The sequence below is a fragment of the Pyxicephalus adspersus genome, chromosome 10 (assembly GCF_032062135.1).
Source record: "Pyxicephalus adspersus chromosome 10, UCB_Pads_2.0, whole genome shotgun sequence".
NCBI lineage: Eukaryota > Metazoa > Chordata > Amphibia > Anura > Pyxicephalidae > Pyxicephalus > Pyxicephalus adspersus.
Genome location: NC_092867.1, coordinates 35,975,009 through 35,998,968, shown reverse-complemented (window position 1 = coordinate 35,998,968; position 23,960 = coordinate 35,975,009). Strand labels below are relative to the sequence as shown.

General features: G+C 39.2%; 1 protein-coding gene across 1 annotated transcript; it reads right to left on the bottom strand.

Annotated features, from left to right (window-relative positions):
* Positions 1-13,989: 13,989 nt before the first annotated feature.
* On the bottom strand, positions 13,990-23,277 carry LOC140338848 (uncharacterized). Its single transcript, XM_072423169.1, has 4 exons — positions 23,227-23,277; positions 21,096-21,490; positions 16,078-16,172; positions 13,990-14,884 (listed from the first exon to the last, which is right to left on the bottom strand). The coding sequence occupies exons 1-4, from the start codon at positions 23,275-23,277 to the stop codon at positions 14,766-14,768; spliced, it is 660 nt and encodes a 219-aa protein (XP_072279270.1). The 3' UTR covers positions 13,990-14,765.
* Positions 23,278-23,960: the final 683 nt, after the last annotated feature.

The following is a 23,960-nucleotide window of genomic DNA, read 5'->3' as shown; positions in this document are numbered from 1 at the left end:
TTGGCTTAATGATTGGGCACAGCCCAAACACTTGACATTTGTGAGATTCAGCAATAAAGGGTGTCTGACTAAGCTGCAAAGGATTTTTATTCTAATATTCCGAATATGCTGTCTCAGGATGGATATTTTGGTGCAGCAAATGATGTAGAAGCAACTTTTTCAAGCGGGTAGGGCAGCATCCTAAGGTGCATCATAGAACATTCTACCTGTATTATCGACGAAAATGTATCACAAACCAATTTATTATTAAATTGCCTTTGCACCAACATACATGAAGTCAATGAGCCAAACCAACCACAGAAATAGGGCTTTGGATAGGGATAAGATTTAAAGCAGTGGTCACCAACCTTTTGAAGCTCACGGACCAATAAATATACGGACTCCGGACCGCGCATGCAACTGTCACTCAAGGGGAAGAAACTCCCCCCAGAGAACCTGACCACTCTCCCATCGTAGGTCAGAGCCCTTAGATCAGGTCCAGAGACACAACCTACCCACAGCTCCGAGCCTGCGATCCATACGGAGGGGTCCTTCTCCCCGCGGGGGGGCGCACTGGCCAGAGCCACGGACCACCGGTTGACGACTGCTGCTTTAAAGTGCTGTCCTACATTTGTTCAGGGTTCTTTAGACACAGAAAACGGTACAAGCACATTAAAGTAAAACTCTCAGTTTTATATATAGTAATTGTTCCCCCCAATGGTCATGCTGACCTACAGGCAGCAACATGGATCAAGTATGCAGATCAGGAGTTTAGACTGTACGTCCTGTGTGCTTGTTCTGGATTAGTGACTTGGAATATACTGAAATCAAAGCATTAGCATTCAGTAACTGGCATTTTAGGACACGTTTTGCCATCTCAATGCTGCTTTCAGTACATGGTTCCTTTAAGGCCTCATGTTCACTATGTGTATGGATGCACACAAAATATGGGACAGTAATTTAAACTACAATACATAATTACTGAAAGTAAAATTTAATCACATTAGAAGTATTTAACGGCAACAAATGGTCCACTTTCTAATTACAGGAAAGACATAAAGAGATGTTTTGTACGTTTTTACCTTACACCAGCTTTCACTGACATGCTACCTGCAGTGTGAACATCTATTTAAACAGAGATTTATATACCTATGTATCAATACCGATGCAAGTCTTCTATAGGCCTTAAAGAAATCCACTGGTTAAATTCTTTTTGTGTAAAGGGGGAAATTTAACGCTGAACTGCGGATATAAGAAGATGCTATTTATGCTGTAACAATAAATGTTTTTTTTTTATATGTATGCAGTGCAAATTACCGAATCTGGCCCAGTACCAGCCCCTTTATAGCAAAGCTGTGGGGAAAAAAAACGCAGCACAAGCAGCCAATTAGTTCCTGCGCCGACAAGGAGCCTGCCACAATAGCCTTGGGTTAAATGATGCTGGCCATAATTCAACATAAAACACTAAGGACATCTAGTGGCAGAAAAGAAGAAGTATTTGGGACAGTTTTATACTTAACATAAGTAGTGTAGCAAAAAGTGGGTTCGTTTTTCAATTTTTGACCTCTAACAGGTATTTTTTTTCCCCTAGAGTTCTGCTCTAAAAAGAATGAATCTGTGTAAAATTAATACCAAACTACAATACTTAACAACACATAAAACAAGATTTTATTACAAGAGCATAGTTTGCATGAAGAAACACAGCTGAACCTTGGCACTTTATGATCATTAAAGAAAGGTAAATAGGAGGTCCCTGTAAGAAAAGAAGTAATATTTTCACCTCCATGGCAGCTTGTGTGCCCAACCACAATATGTGTTTCCATTCTTCATCCTCTAAGTCTATGCTGAATCCTGTAGTGAGGTAAGGACCAGAAAAAGGGAAAACAAAGAGGAGCTTTGCATGGATCTTTTCATTTCTTTAGAAACCTGATAGTATTTTTAATGATCAAAAAGAGTATGAACCAAAAACTCTTGCACTAATTTTTAGTCACCAATTTTAAATACCCTGTCACATGATTTACCCTAAAAAAAAATCTCTCATTGGAGCTCCGTGATACACTTTTCATGGTACCACATTATATGATCACTTTCATATAATAAGACATGGTATCATGATCAAAACTGGGTAATAAGAGACGTAAAAGATAAATTTGAAGGGCAGAGCACCAAAGTCTGACTTGAAGTTAGCACACTTGTAAAATGAAGCATTCCTAAAGCCTTTTCAAGGTGGGGCATGGCCATGACACATAAGTGACATCTCCAACTGCTTAACTTGATTTGCCTTGCTCTTAGCAGTATTTCTCCAGACCACTTAATAAATCCCCAGCAAGTCTGGTTTTCAAGATACTCTGATGGATGAATTTGGCAGTCCTACCAAGACGCGTATGGGTTCACACGAGGATACAACTTATGCATGCACGGTAAAGTACTTAGAAGACATAAGACACAGAAATAATCAAATCTCTAATGGGAAAGCTCGTCAAAACAAAAACTCACACTGTCATTTCCTTATATTTTATCTGGAATAATCATGTTTGTGTTCCTTTCTCGATCATGGGAAAAAAATAAAAAGCAGAGGGGAAAAGTTTAAGGTTTATGAATCTTTAGGCAGGAATAGGCATGCACAAAGCCAAAGGTCACATTGCACAAAGTAGGTAACAAACCACATACCAGGGACACAGTATAGATTTCATTACTCAGTTGTCAATGTTCAAAAAAAGACTTGTGGATGTTGACAATTCCTCAAGCTCAGGGTCAGCACTCCAGTCATGTGACGCAAGCCGATCAGCTAGACATCTATACAGTCAGGACCTCTACACATTCTATGGTAAACTCACGGCTTCACCGGCTTATTTTTGAAGACTTTCAATATTGCTGTTATAAAGAAAATACAATTAAGCTGAAAGACTCTTAATAAAAATTGCTGACGATGCTTTAATTTAGATATTTTACTGAAATTATTAAAGTGCATAACAGCATCTATTTACTTTAGTATAAAATTTTCAAATAAGTAACAGGAACACCCCCTAATTCACTGGACAGTCCGTAGTTTGGGATCCAATACTTTGACAATGCTTGGCTATATCCTGACTCAACCTTAAGGAAAGCCAGACTCTTACAGAATGCTATACATTAGTAGAAAAGACCACTACTATTAATTTGTAGAAACCATGAATAGGTACAAACCTGTAGTTGTATACAGTGAAATATACAGGAAAATCAATGCAGCATTTTATTAAAGCAGCAGTATCTGCAGTTTCACCAATTAATCTTACTGGCCAGAGAACCCAAATTATCTAAAAATATGGACTTGTTCTGGAAATACTTTAGCTTTTGGTCCTGTTTAGGCAGGTTATATTAACAGTCATATATTGTAAAAGAGACATCCTAAAACTCCAGTAATACAATTAACTATACTTTGAGCTACCTGCTACAGAGACAGGACCAGGGTCCAGGGCAATCACACCACAAGAAGTAGAATACTTCATATCTATGTATCAGAAAGTACAAATATTAAAAAGGAACTCAACTATATGCTGTACATAGAAATGACAGGCAGAATGCATACCACCCTGCACTTTTCAGTAACCACCACGCTGTTTTTTTTGGTTGGATACTGAAAAGTTGGGTCAAAATACAGGGGCTGTCACCTGCCCACCCACCCAGCCAAAAAAAAATTCTGGGTTGAACACTGTCAGAGTACTACTTTTTGAAGTCAGGTCAATTTTATGATAACAACTATTACCAGCAATATGCAAGTTAACTATTTCCTTGTGGAAATAACTTGATGCATTTCTATGCAGTAACAGTGGCTCAGTTCCCACTATATACCAGAACAGGTTCCTACCTAATATTCTATTTTTTTTTGTAAGTAAATGACCTCAGGGTAGAAAGTTAAAGCAGAACTAAGGTTACACTTTTAATAATACACAATCAAGGGATGTCCCGTCTGCAATAATCCCCCCTACCTGCCTGAACACTCCAGGTACCTGTAAAAGTTGTGCTGTGCATGAGCAGCTTAGCTTTGGTTGACAGAATAACCAGCAATCCCAGCTTGCATGAATGAACTCCGGCGCCTGTGCAAAGCTACTATCATAGCAAATCAAGATGGCCAAAGTTGGTCTCCAGAAAGAGAAGAAAGAAATATAGATTTATTTAAAAAAAAATACAAAGAACCCTGTCACACTGGGGTCCCAACCTAAAAGTTCTCCACCGACGTGAATGACCTTCCTCCAGTTGCTGCAAATTTGCACAGGACAACAGTTCAGCTACAAAGGAAGCCACCCTAGAAGGCCTGTAGGGATGTCATTACTGAACCAGGGCATGCATGAGAACTTGGGTACACAATAGTTTGATGATTCGGATCTGTCTCAAAGTATTTTGAAAGGATTCAGAAAAACATGTTTCATTTTTGATTTGTATCATACTGAGCAGTGTTGCACTTGACTGGTTGCTTGGCTCATTGTTATGTTTCCCTGTCTCTGCTTTGCATTTTCATAAATGCAGAATATTCTATTGTGCTGTGTCTGAAATAGTGTTTTTCCCTCAAAGTGAATGCAAACAAATTCAACTCAAATAGAAGTCTTGAGAAAGCAATTTTTCTTCCACAGATTCACCTTTCTTTGGAGTCTGAAGCATGTGTAAATTAACTCTTAGGGTTATCGTGCAAAGCATTCAGACTCCAAAACAAGCCAAATGCTGCATGTTTCCAGAAGAACTGGCTTACATCTGAGATTATTACTTTAAACTGCATTCACATTGTCTTGTATAAGAGATAGAAGGAACTCAGAAGCAGCAGAATAAAGCTGCATACACACGTCAGATTTTTATCGCCCGATAATCTGCATCGGCCAGATATCTGGCGAAAATCTGCCGTGTGTACAGCCGGCGTCGTCCATCGTCCGAACGACCGTCCTGGCGGATCCACGGACGATGAACGACGACCGATCCTAATGAAAGGGAAGGGGGAGAGCATGCAGCAGGGTGCTGCTCCGTCGCTCTCCCCATTCCCTCTCCATAGAGCAGCTGTATGTACAGCACCGTTCATGCATCCTGTAGTCCTTTGTCGTTGGAAAGGATTGTGAAAGATCCTTTCCAACGACAAAAATTGCACGTGTGTACGCAGCTTAAGTCAGACCATGCTTACTAAAACAGAACAAAGCCTTGCAAATATGGCAAATTCCATGTCAAGCTGCTATTTGATATGGTCTGAAAAAAAACACATTTGAGTTGCTTCTTACTTGCTGTTTTCTGCATTTGCTTTTATTGGGAAAGGAAAAAAAGCTTTCTGATATTAGCAGAGTGGCAATGTGATGAAATCCATTAGTAGTACAATGATTGGTTTCTGGCATTGCTGTCTAGGCGAAATTTTATTGTAAAATTATAAAGCACTCAAACTGCTTGCATTGTAATTTAATGACATATAGCTGCAGTTTCCTCCATCCGCACAAACGATTGAGAATCTGAAGCATTTAGAAAACTGAGGTGCCACCTAATTACATCCTGAATAGTAATGCAGAACGGGTGGAAAATGCATTTGCCAATTGTTTTTACTTTGAATTGAAAAAAATAAATAAAAGACACAAAACCATTGGTGTGCGAAAAAGAAACTGAACTACAAAAAATTGTATTAAATGAAAACAGTTATTGAAAAGAAAAAAATTCTGCTGAAATGTATTCAGTTGTAAACTATTTCTGTATCAGGGAAATGATGAAGTGGCGCGAGCATACAATGATTACTTTTTGATCTATAACCAACCATTGACAGATGGAATCCTAATTTTCAGTACACGTTACTAAAATAGAATAAAACATTCACACAAAAAGTAAAGCTGACTATAAAAGAGCGAACAGTCCTGACAGAATCAGTTTGAACATAGCACATATGTTAAAATTTTATAATAAAGAAAACAGCTCCTCCCGTAATATGCACCTTGTTTACTTTAGGTTTGCAGACTAAAAACTTCCAGAATAAAGGAAAATATATAGGGGGGGAGCACAGGTAACAGTGTGCGAGGTGTTTGGGGGTGATGGGAATCTATGGTGGAAAAAAAAGATGGGAGTAATTGGAAGCTGACCAGGTAATGGACATTTAAGTATTCCTATATTCTTATCAAATAGTGAAAGGGCTCTAAAACAGGTACTCACCCACGTCTGCAGCTGCAGGTACTGTGAGGCAATTTATCCTCAACATTCACAGAAGTAGCATTTGGGTGGTTTTTCTAAGAGACTCAGCTGCCCACTCCTAGCACAACCATGGAAGTCCTACAGCCTCTCGGGTGTTCACATAAAAGACTGAACGGAGCTGAATGAGCTGGGTCAAAGAAAGAACGTCATCAATGCCTTAAGGGCTTCTGCTCTGAAAATTTAGGGAGGGTCTTTTTCCACAGTGCCTGCAGCTACAGAGGTCAGTAACGGTTCGATTTAAAGTCATAAAAAGATATGTCTATTCAGGTCTTCAATATTAAATGAAACTTGTATATCAGAAAAACAGAAAAGTACTTTCAATGTAAAATAACAAAAGTGATTTAAGGTAATACTGTTAAAGTGAAATGTAGTAGAAATCTTAGCAATTTTTCAAGATTGACAGGGGCTTCATAGCTAACAGTGGACCAAGCTTCAACAATCTTGTTCCACCAACATTTTAATTTTTTTTACTTTTATAGAAAATGATGCTGGATAAACAAACAACAGTTTATGGTGTACTTAACCAAGAGGCCAACTTGTGTCCATAAATAAAGCAGAGTAGCCTCTAATCTTACAATTATAGTAGACCATGCAGCGACCTCAATTAACTCTTGGTGCATAAAGTAAAACAAGTCATTCATTTGAAATGCAGATGAGAGTGTTACTATAAAGAGATCCGCACTGTGGACAGACACCACAGATACTTTCATAAATATAATGTGCGGTAATAAAAAGTAATATCAAGCATAGCTGCACAAGTCTCTAACTCAGCAATCTCAAATAAAGGCTCTGACCTAATGTAAGGGAAATCTTGTATGAGTTAGCCATTGAGCTTCCCACAGCCCTTGTACATTTCTTCAGTAGGATGTAACCCACATTTGAAAAATTAATATGAAAACGCACTAATGCAACAGTGAAAACGCAACAGTGGTGGAGTCATTCCGGGGACAAGGTTAAGAAACTGCACTAATATGCCACATCTGTATATTTAAAAGGGTTATTGCTTCCTAGGCCAGCCACTGATGATGCCATGCCTACCAATTATTTAAAATCAGTGGACTTGGTATTAAACAGGTAAAGTTTCCAAGTTGCTATAGCCTATCCTAATTCTTAACTAAGCAATGGAGAAAACTGACTGGCAACTATCAGTATTCATGTAAGTTTTGGAAGCCTGTGCATTTATCTTTTTACCTACAGCCATGTAAAAACAGAACTCAAGCAGGCAAACAAGGAAAAGTACAACACACAAGTACTGTCTCTGTTAACTCCCTGCAGGTAATGTTTTTCCCATTACTGACTTACCGTGTTTTGTTCTACACTGTTACACAACACTAACAGATAAAAAAAAAAATCACACATTGTTGTCTATCTTATATGGGTCTGATCCTATGAAATTTGATGTCACGTACACAATACTGTACATAGACCATATAAAAGTTATTTCTTTGATTGTGCTTGATTTTTCTCCTCTTTTTTAGATATAGATCTAAGAACCGCTCATATTTTATGAATAAGATATTTCACCCTTCGTGAAAGGCGGTCTATACCAAGCTTCAGGTTTTAAACCATAACAGGTTCACCCTACAACTAACTTATTAAGAAATTCAAATATAACATCAGCAAAATCTGAACGAGGACAAATAAAGTATCCAAAACTAACGTGAAAGGACAAATGGATTCTATTAGTCTATTAAATGTATACAGAACTACGTAGTCAGCTCTTCACAAATAATGAACAGGCTAGACTGACCCATATAAATGTTTAATCAGATCAAGCAAAGCATTTGGCAATATCACCTTTTAACAGCTATAAAAGAGAGTGGAGACCAACGTAAATGATACATTCTATTAAAAATTAATATTTTAAAGAAAGTGGGTGCAGATGGTGTACAAGTCATCAATCCAAATGACTGGCATGTGTAAGTCACATTGCAGTCAGCTACAAACTCTGTACACCGAAACGGAGACCCTATCACATCACAAGGATTAAGTCTTGTGATACATGCTGAGATCTACGTTATCTAATAATCTGTACTGCGTCCAATGATACACACATCACTACATGGAACTGCAGAAAGCATGCCTGTTATGGCAAGGCTCTCTAAAGTGCTGTGCTGAAAAGGGTATAAATATGTAACAAAAAGAAGACAAAAACAGTATACAGTCAATAAGGACTTGGGTCCTTATTGAGGACTATATATATATAAGGTCTATGCAAAGCCACTACATATGATAAAATGCAAAATCACAAAGGATAAAACCAAGGTAAAGGTATTAAGCACTTCTTGGTACTGTGCACAGAAGTTATTTTACACAGTATTCAGGGTTTCATGTTACTCAGCAAATGGACAAAGGGAATATGCAGGCATACCTCTTCTATATACCAGCAAACGTTATAAAAGTAATAAAGCCCATATGTATGCTTTAAAGAAACATTTAGTAGGAAAGCTAAAAAAAAAATATGCGACAAGACAAATACTGGTCATTATTTTAAAAGACATTTCCTTCAGCATAAATTCTTAGGTAATAAATAACAGTAAAACTATAACTACAAGAATAGGAAGTCTACAGAAGTCCACACTAGCTGAATTTAATTACGGTTTCTAAGCACGTTAACTTTTCTTTAATGTAAAAGCGTTATGTTGTTTAAATAGAAACTGCTGGCGCCATCAAGGAGACTGCTTCAATCTTCTGCACTCAGATGTACTAAGAATATGGCTGGCAGACAATCACTTCAACAGGTCCTCCATTTAATATGAAATTAAGTCATGACGTCACCGGCTGTATCTGTGCTATGGCTTTCTCCATGCATAGCAGGTCTCCATCTACCCTGGTATATATCTCCCACCAACTTAATGTATAGACTAAAGGTGCGTACACACTTCCAATTTTTATCGTTCAAAACGAACGATCGATTGGGCAAAAATCGTTCGTAAAAAAAAGTAACCAACGACGCCGACGAACGAGGAAAGTCGTTGGAAACGAACAACCGGACCGGCGGATCGGATTGGACGACGATCGTTGACCATCGTTCGTGTGTACGATCGTTCGTTGATCGTCCATGGTCTGAGCATGCATAATAAACGAACGTTCGGTCACTTTCCTGTCGTGCACATAGTTCCTCTATCGCTCAAACGATCATATCTATTGTGTGTACAATATCTACGAACGATGTGTCGTTATCTCTATGTGCAGGATCGGTGCTATACGATCGTTCGTCGTTCGTTTTCCAACGATAATAATTGGAAGTGTGTACGTAGCTTTAGTCAGAAAGAATTAGGTAGTTTAAGATATGCTGAACCTGTGTGATAATTATTTTTTATTTCTTTTTGCTTCAAAAAAAATCTAGTTGTCTGGATGTGTCTTGCTTGAAGTCATTGACCAGGAGCAAGCAAGCCGCAAATAAAGACTATTAATTCTTATCTATATTTTCATTCCCCGTCAGAAAAACAGAGCCTCTTGAAACCAAAGGAAGCATCTCCTGCTAATCACATCTGTCAACACTGGGATCTTGTCTGTCCCCAGCTTTTAGCCATCAGGGACAACATTTTCAACAACTAACATGGACAGACAAATGACCGGCCAGCCTCCCCTAATTTGCTTTTCGCCAAGTAATGTATTGCCAAAGTAGTCTTGCCATTCAGTTCTGTATATGTAAAGAGTCATGCAGACATATAAAAATATTCAGCATGAAAAGATGGATATTTTTAACTGGCATAACCAGTTCTGAAAGAGCACCAGCTGTGTAACCAAAAGCCTGGATGAGCCTTGAAACTCACAAGAGAGTAATTGCATACTTGGGAGGGAAAAAAAAGTCCAGGTTCTGCCAAGTATTTGTTAACAAAGAACAGAAGTCACAAATACAGTAAGCCATACAAACATTTGGTTTGCATTTGCTTTCACAGTTACTAAGCGAGCAAAAAAAGTATATCAGCAAAGACATCCCTTTAACAGCACCAGTCTTGCCTTTATCAACAGAACAGACAGATTGCTATTACATCCACTCCACTGAATATGGAAACAAATGCAACCAGTATGAAAATAGATAAAGAATTAGTTCCTCATTCAAGCAGGAGGTAAAGGACAATATGTAAAAAAAAAAAAAAAAAAAAAAAAAAAAAAAAGACAAACATCAGTTGGAAAGTGCAATGGAATGCAATACTTCCTTTACTGTTTTCAAGTGTCGAGTCATCTACGATCATATAGCCATTATGATTAAACTCAACCATGCAGAATCCAATAAGTGCATGGTATTATGATAAATCTTTTATAACATTATGGTTTCTTTGCCCGATCATTTACATACCGTATGTTGTATGTTAGAAATGGAGATGCTGATGCTTTGCAAACACAAAAATAAATCAGGCAGCTATGTTTCATGCAGTATTTCACAATGCTTTCCAATTGTTTTACTCCTGGCAATCAAGCAGATGGGGAAAAACATCATTACATAAATGTCTTTGTTTAATAACATCACGTAAAGAGCAGTAGTGTATACTAACCCAACAGATCAAATTTCAGTTTGGAGTAGTCCTGGATGGTGAGACTAATGAAAGAAAAATTCTCGTTGGCTGCTTTGCTCCAATATTTCTTAACTTTAATCCAAAATGCAGAGTTCCCCCAGCCCTTTTTAGTTGGGTGCACTGCCCGGCACTTTTCAGTAACCACCTGGCTGTTTTTGGTTGGTATTGATGAGTTGGGTCAAAATAAAGGGGCAACTACACGCCTACAATTTCTTCCCACCCAGCTTAATACATCTTCTGGGTTGAACACTAAAAATGTATTCTTTCTTACAAATTTTTAACCTGTGCGTAGAATATAATAATAATAATACTAGTACTATATATGGTTTCATATATCATCTGATCATCACAGGAAACAATCTTTTGTGATCATTTCCGGTGATGGATGAACAAACAAGCACTGTACACAGAGAGCCATTCTGTTCTATGGAAGGATGGGGGGGGGGTGTGAGCAGCAACCTGCTGAGCTTTCTTGGGAGCGCACAGTGGACGTTCCTGCTTGGTCATTTATCAATCCACTGTAAAGAATTGATGAACAGCATTGGAGGACTCTATGCACATCAGATTTTTGGCCCAAGCCAAACAAAGCCGATTTTCTACTGTGGCTATTATCTAGTATGTAGCTTTATAAGCTCCTTTTGCCTGAATGAGACTTCAAAACTAAGCTGATACGTGTGACGTGTGACTTGCCGCAACTTGTGCATGTTAAGTGCCACTTAGGCTACAGGTCCTGTAAAGAAAGCTTTTTTTCAACAAAATTCTTTATTTTTAACAGACTAATTATATGCTGGTTTGAAAAATCTAAGATAAATACTACTAATACTAAGGCAATTTTACATACTACTAATAAAATGTTTTGTTTATACTTTTTTTTGTTTTGTTTTGGGTTTTTTTTTAACCTTTTTAAACTAGTATATGGGGTTGTATTTGATGAAGCCTCATCTATACATGACAAAAGTGCCCTTGGGGGTATAAATACCACACATATTTAGAATCAGTGGTTTGTACACATCAAAAGAAATCAGTATGGTGGTGGAATAAGCAAAATACCAATAACTCAGAGCAACAAATTGGGATTAACCTTTTAGTGACTTGACATCACTTACCTGAACTCTAGTTATGATGAGTTACCACACTCTGAATAATCTTTCTCTGTACTACTGTAATTCTGAATGGTTGCTGAATAATGTAAATTACTTTACTGAATGGAACCTAGCAGTCAGCTGGCAACACTCGGATATAGAACATTACAGCCAGACATAATTAACCAAATTAAAAATGATGGACTGAGTCATCTATCAATAAAGTAAAACTCAATTAACCAAAGAAATCTTAGCAGATAGAGTAGGTTAACATCAACGTTAATGGATATTTCATAGTAGCAGTTCAGAGTCAGACTAGAAGCATAGTCCTTCCTACCATATAAAGCTCACCAGCCCTAAAATCTGTTATTTGGTCTTGCACAAGTCCGGATTCATGACAACACAGTGTATTTTCAGCTCTAAATACAAAAGAATGTGTTGTCAGAAAACAGAGCTCTTCTCATCTTCAAATATAGCACAGGACAAAAAGCATGGTAAGTTTGCACGATTTCTGGTAAAATCAACAGGTATTTGTGAGTGTGAATAAATCATTTGCCTAGAGATCAGCAATAATAAAAACATGTCTAAACCATATGGGTAAATGAGCAGATGTTGTCAGTGCTGAATGAGCCCAGACTGAATGCCATGGAGCTTTCCCCTTTTTACGGATATCACACCAGCACATTGCATCCCTTCCCAAATAGATTACAATCTAATTTTAGGACCTGAGACAGATAAAATGACTTGCCAAAAGGTCACGCAAAGTTAGAACAGGGTCTCTCCAAAAGCAATCTACCCACCTCGTGGACTAGTAATCACACCCAAGACTCTTCACGCAGTAAAAAGATATTACTGTATGCACCAGAATGACGATTTACCTGGCAGGTGACTACTTTTACAACCAGCTCTTCCAAGTTCCTGACCATTTGTCTGTGTGTTAATATTTTATATTTAGGAAGTGCTCAGTTATGGAGTATAAGTGCTGTGCAGACCCAAAAGTATAATGGCCCACCATGGGAGTTACAAGATGTTGCAGAAGAGCTGTCCCAGCTGTGTTTAGCATAAGATTTCTTCAGCAAGTCATGCGAACTGCCCCCTACCAAGCCCTTCCTGCACAGGAACCAGCAGGGATGCCCTGTTCGTATCCAGGAGTCGTCCGTATGTCGGATGTTCTTAACCCGGTACTACCTGTATTCTAACTCTAAGAAACTATTATTGGCATGACAAATTATTCAAACTACATAAATAAATAGATTGGTTGTGTTTATATGCCAAGAGACCCATCATCATTAATGTAATTTGTCACAGCTATGGCTCCCAACAATTGGTTGAGCCTGGCACTGCACAGCGACCAGAAGTGGCGCTATCAGAGGCACAAAGCACACTCTGCAGTTCCACACATTGCTCACCAGCATGGGGGATAACAACTTGTCCACTTCTTACTTGACAATGATAGCCTCCAGCATTGGATGACATCCATTCAGACATGTTACTTCTAAATGGAAATCAGTAGTTTAAAATCATAGCTGGCCTCATCCTACTTTTATCAGTTTCCATACATGCAGTACATCAGGCACACTGCTTATTGAAACAAAGCTCCAAAATGTGTTTCAAATTCTGCTCAGGAAGTCTTGTGTCTCTTTTCTAATTTATCTCTACAGCTTTTTGTGTCAAGTCACTATGGAATTACTCCCTTGTTAGCAAGAACAGTGACATTGCTAACTTGTTGCTAGCAATCTGCAGCGTTCAGGGCCATCATGGAAATGATTACACTTAGGATATACTTAAACTGGCAATACGGTTGTGGTGTGGATACCGCTTCCTTATACCAAGGAACTGCTACTAGGAGGAGGAAGCTACAAGTAGCTTACATTCGTGACAGTCCCATAGAAATTGAATAGGGTGGCAGTGAGCAGTACAGTACTGCTACCAGATGTCAAATGTGCAGACTCTGGTTCTTTAAAGACCAGAGTTGCAGTGTGAATAACAGAGCAGTAGGCAAGGTACCAACCACATAAGAATGCTTAATCCCAAGGTGGGTCTAAACTTGAATCTGTCAAAACAGAGAGTTGATATGGGAACCTGTACAGCTGAATCAAAATTTTCCCGTGCTTGGCTGCTCGGTATGGCAGATAAAATGTGAATCACAAAACAACCTGAGCAGTATTACAAATCCTTTGTTAGAAAAGTAATATTTTATTTTAAAATAGTAAAATAGTACAAGCCAGGAAAAAAGAAAGCAGACGCATGCCTGCAATTTATTATCAGAACTGTGAATATATCCTGAAGAAGATGATAAACATGAGCTGTCCAGTAGTTTAATACACACATAAATACATAGCTGCAACTTGCCTAGTGACGGGGACGCACGCCAAGCACACAAAGAAGACGTTAGCAGGTGCTCATTAATTGGCATTATTAATTCTGTACTTGTTTGGGAAGCATCAAGCAGCGAAGAAGGAATTCTGGGACTGTCTCCTCGTGCTCTCTGCTGACTTGCAGAGGATTTCCATGACTGCTATTTTCCATCAAGGGACATATCATTTGTAAGCAGCACACACAATGACATGGATTTTTTTTCTCTCATATTTACTGTATATGGACCAGTGTTAGGACTACAGTTTAAAAAAAAAAAAAAAAAAAAAAAAAAAGAACAACACTGGGGGTAGAATGGTTTCCTTAGCCTCGTATGGATATTCTGCATTTTGATACAAAACTTTAAGCCATACAAGTCTATAACAACGTGTTAAAATTATACAGACACATAATAATATTAGATCGGTAACGGTTTTACCAAAATTCCCAGAATGCCTGGACTGTTATGTACATGTGGGTCAGTGTATAAAAGTGTCCAAGCTCTGACAAGAGATAAGCCTTTATGACAAACAGATATGTATAAAGTGTCATACAACATTGTGGATGTAAAGGCATGTCTGGGTCGCAGAATTCTCTCACATCGACATTTAAGCAAGGGTGGCAGAGACCAGAGCAATATTTAGACGCCACAACTGTTTCCAAATCCATTTAATGACACCGTGTGACCATATTTTCCAACTAGCCCATTCATTTCCCAGTTATGTTGGGACAGATAACAGTGATGAAGCCTTCCTAGAACTGCAGAAAGGGTAGAATTAGACCAACTGGATAGAAGTAAAAGTAAAAAGAGCAAAGAAAAACTTTCATTTTTCGAAAGGACTGCCAATAATAAAGAAGTTCTCCAAAACGGTGGAATATTATCTCCTGTGGTAATGATTGGTTGCAATGACTGGTTTCTAAGCTACTTGTTTCCATATGCAGCCAAACTATTGTAAGCAGCACATGAAAAGGGAACTGATAAACAGTTTGCACTTTTACAGAAGATGTCATCCAGACTGTTTCTATGGTGGCTGCAGGTGGGATGCTAAAAAGATGTAGCTCAGGTGTATGAAGGTGCAGTAACCACACCACAATATCACCAGAGCCTGAACTTAGACATCAGCATATAATATATGCCTGAATATATTGGAACACCCAGAAAATTATACAATGCCGATGTCTAACCTCACCCAAGTACAAAGGTGTTTACACAAATACCTGCATATACCGAGGTTCAGTGGAAGCCAAAAAAAAAAAAAAAAAACTTCATTCAATAGGGACAATTTATTAAAGCTCTCCAAGGCTGGAGAGGATACAATTTAACCAGTGAAACTGGGTGATGCAGCAAACCTGGAATGGATTTCCTAATAGTCATTTGCCAGTTAATGTTTTGAATCGTGGACCTTATCCATTCCAGGTTTGCTGGATCACCCAGCTTCGCTGATGAAAGCCTTGTGTAGCTTTCATAAATAAGGCCCAATGTATGATGATATCTGCGAAAGCTGATGTTTAATCATCCATGCCAGGCACTGAACACCGATACAAGTCTCAGGCCATGAGCACCATGACATCTAACTAATCTTAACTAAACCAATAAATAATATGTGCTTTCTTGGCACTTTTATCAGGTCGACACAAGAATTAACCGAGAACTGTAATCTGTGAAATCAGTCAAGGGAAAATAATGAATTAACTATGTCAGCCATTAGGAATGAAGAACCTGGCCTGTACAACATCCAACTTTTACAAACTCCTTTATTTAAAAAATCCAAATTAACAGATAATATAATTTGTAACTACTAACCAGTGGGGCTAAATCAGGACAAATTAAAAGAGTGAACTTCAGGAGGCTCCTTGTAGGAGGCTCCAGGTCATTGACATTTCAGAAACTCCCTGAAATTAAGGCAATGAGCCTGCCATGTAATGACGTTCTCTTCCAAGCACCACCTTACCTCTAGCAGACAGCTTCTTGGTATTGATAATCTTTGCAGCATATTCCTGATTGGTGGTTTTCTTTACACATCTCCGGACTACAGAAAAGGCACCCCTTAAAGACAAGGCATGAAAAAAAAAATTATTTAACAAAAATGAAAGCAAAACAAGACACATGAAATAAAACATAAGATTTTGATTCGGTATTATAGCCATAACTTTGAAATGATAATTTAAACAACTCTAATGTCATACTTTTTACCTAAATATGTAATGAAATTTGATCAGCATAAACATATTAAAAAAAAAAGTAACATAAAGAACTAGTACATATTATTACTTTTACTGGCTGGCTCGCCATTGCTCTCTTGAAACTCTTAGAACTTCTGTCCAAATACTGACTAAATAAAAGTTAAGGCAAAAAGGCATTATAGCATGCTCAGCAACTTAATAGGCTTTTGAGGCTTTGGCATTATACAATGAAATGTGGGAGAGGAAAGAAAGGGAATCTCAGAGAACTTTGTTGGCATTTTGGAAGAACAGCAAGTAGCAGGTGTGGGAAATACTGACATCCTTAATAGGGGAATCTTTCCCCTTACTACTAGTGTCTTTACTGGTTAATCATACAATTCCTACAACTTGTGAATGTTTGATATTTACCACTTGTTATCTATGATAACACAATATACACATACTATTGTTTTACTACAAATACCTACTAGAGTACGGGTCAGTAAAATGTGCTCATAAAGGTGGCAACAATACCATCATGGTGTGATCGGATACAAATAGATAGTTTGATATGAATAAATTGTACAGCTATGGTATCATGACCGTCACCAACATTTCAGGAGGTGAAAAAAAAAAACACACAAAAAAAAGAAAATGGAAAAGACAAATACTAATGTATAAACGTAATGCGACTGGCACCCAAAATATTTTTGTAAGAAAAAAAAATACATAGGTAATATGTTTACAAATAAACACAGAAGGAAAAAGAAAAGCACTTTAACAATATTATTCCGCTGAATCTTTTTACAGATGTATTATTTATATGGATTATTTTGTGGTTTGCTAACTCAAAACATTTTAAACTAAAAGCAACACAGGTAGTAATGCTCCCTGACTGCTGGAACATTCCCCACTGACAACATTGTGGAGCCCAACCCACTAACAGGTTACCTCTACTTATAGAAAAATGTGCACCAGAGGAAATGTTACTGTCCCAGAATTGTCAAATCCAGAACATTAGAAAAAGAACTATGGAAAGCTATGATACAACTACTCATTGAGACCTAGAGAGGAACGATGGCCTTGGTGATTGTGCCAACAAACAGGCCAGCATTTATTCATTATTATAATACTAATCTTGCCAAACCAAGCCATGCACACACCACATAATAAACCTATTATGTGAAGGGTTAAAACTTTGCATCTTTTACAAAAAAACTTGTGATTCTTCCAATTATCTTGTCTTTATTTTCACCCTTGCACCTGTAATGTAACATCTCACTGAAACATTTTTGCAGAGTCTGGGAATTTTATGTAATAGTAGAGTACTCCCTTTGAGTGGCAGAAAGGAAATTATCAAGCACTCAAATGTCATTGTAAATATGTCTGAAGTAATTTAACATTTCTTCCCAGACTCCATCAGTTCTGTGATTGATAGATTCCCCATTACCCCGATCCCTCCAATGGTCAGCGAGTCATGGTGATACATTGCTGTACTGGTTTGCTGCATGTGAGTCAATCTTCTTGGATTATGTGTATTTTATTTGTTTCTGAATGTGCTGCATATGAACTGACTCTGGTACATTACCTGTTTACTTCCTTACAAATCTAAGGGTACATGTGGTAATACTTCAATTTTAAAATCCACAGACACAGAAACTGATGTAACTGGTGTGTTGCACCAGTGTTGCAATATATGTTGGTGCCAAGTAAACAATAATAAAAGCCTTTCTCTATATTAACTGTCCACCTTATGTCAGGGTCAATATAATCACTGTATATCAGTTCGTAAATACAATGTCCTGATCAGCTGGTCAGAATTCACTCATTTGGATAACATTCACTAAAACGGTAATTACCGGGACACAGAGGACCCTTAGTTATCACCCAGCCAGCTGAAGTGCTCCCTCAGCATATATAAACGTTGGAATGCACAATAAACTCATTTTATTAAAATACCACATAAAATGAAAGCGTAGAATACTAAAAGGAAGCCAGAAAAGCATAAGTAATGCAAGATCTGGTAAAAGAATGAAGACATGGAGTGGAGTACAAGAACACTGATAGTAACAACTAACATAGTGTGCTGTGCAAACATCTTGTAAGGTTATCATGGTGAAACTCTACAAATGGTACAAGTTCTATCATTAAATCCCTGTCCACATCATAGACGTGAAATGCCTAAACACTACAAATCCCAGCACTAGTACAACAAATGAAAAGCCAGACACACTAACACTACACAAAGGGCTAACATTCACCAGGTGTACCTGTGTACAAGAACACCCGTCACATTATCACGGATTGCCAACTGTTAAACATAAACCCTGTAGTTGTAAGGTTTACGGTTCCCGCTACTATAATTAAAAAGGCAATACGCTATAACACTATGAATTACAGAACGGGATAATTACCATAACTGATTCCATGTAGAAATAATTAAGTATGCAATTTTAACACAATTCTATTACACACATTCATTAACTTTTTAAGCAACATGTTCGGTTGAGACAGGACTGCAGGACGGAGGAAGTTAATGGCACAGTGCGATGAACGAGGAACAACATAAAATGTCATTTTATTCTTAAGGTTGTATTTATGAATACGATTATGATGCGAAAGAGGGTACGAAAAGTAGGAATTTTGGGCAAACTGCATTCATCCAATAAATGATCAGAATAAGAAAATCAAACTTTGACTATTGCATCAGTGATATGCCACAAGGGTAGACAAATGAACAGACAATGGAAGCCGAACAAAGGAAAAGGATGGGAGAAGCAGATTTGGCCAAAACTTCTGCAATGCAGTGTAGAGAGGAGCCATATAAATGAGCAGGACCGGCTAGCACCTATACAGACAACCTGACATGCTTTAACTCCCTCTATACCGCAAGGCCTGCAACCGCTGATAACAAAGGGATTAAGGTCTCTTGTCAAAAGGCTCAGCTGGATGTTCTTTGTATATAATCAGCCTGAATTCTATAGGTAAAGATGCCATGACACAAACCTGCTACAGTAACAAAGAATGCAGCAAGCAGATGACATGTAGCGGTACAGAAAATGCTATACGTGGTTTCTTTACGAAAAGCCTTAACATGAAGATTTTGCTGCACGCTGAAAAGAATTCATTAACGTCACTGTCATCCCTTCTAGGATTGCTTTTTCCTGATGTGAATAAATAAATCCTAAATGTAAGAAGTGTTAGCTTGAGGTTTGTCATAAGTTTCTTCTGCAATATACTAATGTGTGAATGTGACAACCTACGGCACCCCAGGAGCCTTCATATATCCCTGGTCGGTGTATAAATGGAAATCTGTACGTCACTTTATTCTTGCTGAATGAGCTCCAAGTATTATTTTATAGCCTACTAAATACAAACTATGTGTATTGTCATATATGACACATCTGTTGTGGTTCATTTTACAAATATCCCGTTTCCCTGTCTATGGCTTCATACAGATCTCACGTTCTACTACTCCTGAATATTCCAAAAATCCAACCTGAGTCTGCCATCAATGCATTTATATTTGTTGCCATGAATATTATAGACTGTGCATATTATTTCAGAAAAATGTCAATTCATTTACGTTGGAATCTTTAGGAGTCTTTTGTAGGACAGCAGACAATTGGCTTTAAAATATCTTACAAAAGGAAAACATCTCTGGGTAATGGTTTGACATTTATTAGGTTGGCGTGGTCTCACAATAAGAACGATGTAGCTTTAGGAAAGGTCTCTGAATAAAGAGCCAAGTCTCCTCTATTACATAAGGCGAACCAATGAAAGAAACGTCTTTGTCCTATTGTCTAGGTAGTATTGCTGCTAATGGTGGTAAATTTTCTAACACCCCCCATCCCTTGTAAAGAAGAGACCTGCTGTTGTGTGTGCTGGGATGATCTCGGTGTGACGTTGTCACTGTGCTCAAACTGGCCTGCCTGTCAGGTCACTAATCAATGTCACTATGCACAAGCTGCCTCTATGTCTGGCCTGGCTCTATCTGCCTGCATTTACAGTATTGCATTCACATCTTTATAGGTCTGTCTTTCTACAAAACTACTGCAGACCACCGTGTAACATATATTATAAGTGTGCAATGTGTATCTGCTGCCCACCATTGCCCTCATCCGGGACTCCATGTCTGTTCTCTCCCTATGGCTGTTTGCCATCCTGCCCCCTCTTCCCAGGTCTCCCTGTGTGACATGCTAATTCTTTTTCCCTCGGGCTCCTTTCATGTGCGTAATCTCCATGAGCTTCTTGTCTGTTCTGCTCCCTTGCACACAGGTGATCGGATACTTCTGCTCCCGGATCTGGTGTGGTCACAATTCAGCTGTGCCCCCTGGTAATGGGCCATCTCAGTTCTTTATATATCCATGGCCTGGGTTCTGCTCCTACACTGATATCTCCAGCACACGTCTCTGCCAGCGCCTGGGATGTACAACTATATGCCAGCAATGGTCTATTAGTCAGATGCCCTCTACATCCACCACCATGCCCGACACTGCTGTCACAGGGGGGTCATTGTCGTCACCTCTCCTCCTTCTCACCCAAACCTGACCTATACCCTTTGTCAACCTGTGCCCACTATGCCATTTAGTGTGAGCCCACTGTAATGTGCTGTACCCCATCCTGTGCCCACCGTACACCCTACGGATGTGTATTGTACCCCATTATACACCCTGTGTTGTGCCCACTTTATAGTATTGTATCCCATTATACACCCTGTGTGCTGTGCCCAGGCGTTGTGTATGATGCCCCAGTCTTTGCCCCTTGCACCGTACAATGTTTTCCCCCCTAGCCCGGGGCTCCTTACTTGCCGAGCTCCTCATACAGCTGGTACTCGTCGGTGAATCGGGTGCAGGTCGCTGTGGTGGCCATTCTAGTAGCTGTGTAGCCGATGTCGCATCGGGCGGGCTGCGGGCTGTCAGAGAGAAGGTAAGAGCCGGGGCGAGATCTCTTCTGCGTCTTCCTCTGCGTCTCCCCCTCCTCCTCCGGGGCGGCTCCTGCTTCCCCTCCCTCCCGCTCCCACCTTCTCCTCCCCTGCTGCCGCCGGGCCCTTCGAGACTCCGTCTGTCCGCTGCCTCCGCTTCCCCCGGGTGACCGAGCCTGGATGACTGCTGTCACTCTGCTCCGACCGTGCACTGTCACTGCTGGGAGGCCAGCACCGCGAGACTTCCCGGGACACGCCCACAGGACACGCCCCCCTTCCTGCGGACGCCCAGCCCAGGGGGGAGAGGAGGGGGAGGGGAGCGTACACGGGGATGTGGGGGTCACACCGTATACAGGACACCGGGAAGGGGGGGTCCGGTCTCCTCAATGCACCGTACACATAATCCACTCCTATTGTGAATATCTAAGGGAGTAAGGGAGCCCTCCTCAGCCATAAGGGGTAATCCGTGAGGTGAGATCTGAGGGGGAAATGACAGTGACACCAATCCCAGCCATATCCTCCCCCCATCCCACCATTCCTCAGGTACAAAGCCCTGGGAGTCCTTCATCCTGATTATCATATATTGCCTGTATCATATATTGGCCGTATCATATATTGGCCGTATCATATATTGGCCGTATCATATATTGCCTGTATCATATTTTGGCTAATTGTTTTGTTGTGCTTTTCTCAGGCTCCTTCCTATGATTAGAGCTGTGTGTGGAGATTGATGTTTAGATTGGCCATCTTGAAGGATCATAGTTGTACCTACCATCTGTTGGTTTTAATACTTTGTTGAACTAATTTTACATATATACGGCTCTAATAAATCCTGAGGAAGCCAATGTTGTGAAACGCTTTGAACACTGTGGGATTGTAATGGGTAAGCAGCAGCAGAATCAACATGTTTCTGCTTGTAAGTAGCAAAAGATGCTAAAGAGGTGAAACTTACAGATAACACCTACCTCCAGCTGTGAAAAGCCTCCTGGAGTTCTGCTTTAAGGAGACATTCAGGGCAGATTGACAATCTGGCTTGAGATCACCCCCACTATGGTATAATTACACATCCATCTGCACCAGATGGATGATGGTGTCTGGGCCTGGTAAATAGCCACTTGGGCTGAAACACTGCCAAGCCTTTGTGGAGGTCATATGTCTGTACCTGGAAGACTAAGGAATGGTTTAAATGCCGATCAATTTTTCGTCATGTAGACACAGCAGGAAATGAAAGAAAATATATCCAAAAGAGTGAAAGAGATATTTTAAGGGGTCATTTAAATGGGCCACATGAGAAGGGCAGTCGAAATAAGTATCTGAACTTTGTATCTCACAGTGATCCACTAAAACAAATGATTAAAATGTTTATTTTATCCCATTCGCACCATGACGGGGTATATTTTTGTTTTTCCACTGACTCCAATAGTAGAGTTTGTTTTATCCCACTGACATAATCATGGGGTTTATCTCGCTCCACCAACAATGAGGTTATTTTATCCCACTGACACTGGTAGTTTATTTTATTCTACTGACACCAATCATGAGCTTAATTTATTCCAAAGACACCAACAATAGGGGTTATTTTATCCCACTGACACCAATAATAGGATTCTTTATCCCCCTGTCATCAGGGATGGACTTTATCTTCTTCCACTAAGATCAACGATGGGGCTTATTTTTCTGTCCACTTGCAGCAAAGTTCGGAAATATCTTATTGAGCTCATCGGCAGGGCCTATTTTATCCAAATAATACCAATGACGGGTTCAGTTTTACTCACACTGATACCTATGATGGGCCTCATTTTTTCTCCCACTTTATATTGTTGAGGTTCTATTTATTAAAAAATATAGCAAAGCATCAGGGAAAGATGCATCACTAGAAACCATGCTCATTGAAGCCACACCGACTTTATTGGCAACCTACCATTTTTCATTTCAAGTAGTCCCCCTCATTAGTTTCTGTTGATAAATACAGAATTGTGGTTAATAGAGAAATATGGACACCCTGTGGGCATACACTGGTCTTCTGGCACTCATAATGCTCTAGCTCGTGTTTCTGCACAGCCATAGATGGCACACCAGTTAGTGTGCAGTGTAGTGGAGTGAGCCTACCATGTATTTTACAAAATTGAATGCAAATTAGTGCGTTAATTACCACACCTAGCGCTGGCCCTGTATAATATTAACATAGCATTCTTATCTCACTTGCCCCCAAACGAATATGACAGGACACAATTATTCATTCAGAATAACACTTTGTATGTAGTGTTCTGTACATTCACCCATGTCTACTTAATACCTTTTAAGCACATTAACCTACATTTGCCTATCTCTAGCTACCTTTCAATTGCTTGCTTACCTCAATGCACACAGAAAAAATAACCAAGCGCTTCCACTGAATGAATTCACTTTGCGAACTGTTTCTAAATATATCCCGACATATCTCTATGGCAGTGCTCGCCAACCTGGTGGTCCACAGAAAAATTTGGACTTTATTTGCAATTTTTATGTTTTATTAATAATAAAACAAAAATAATATTTTTTCATAAATTCTTATATTGTCGCCTATATATTGCACTAAATTCACGAACTGTACTAGAGAGGGAAAAACAAGAGAGGCGCCAGTGTAGGCTTAAGTTGAATGAGGCAACCGTTGTTGAGCCGTACGCTTCTGTATTGTTTCCACCATTACAACAGTCACCCTGCTCCTGGGATACCCATTCTCATCCAAATGTTTTATTTTATTTGTTT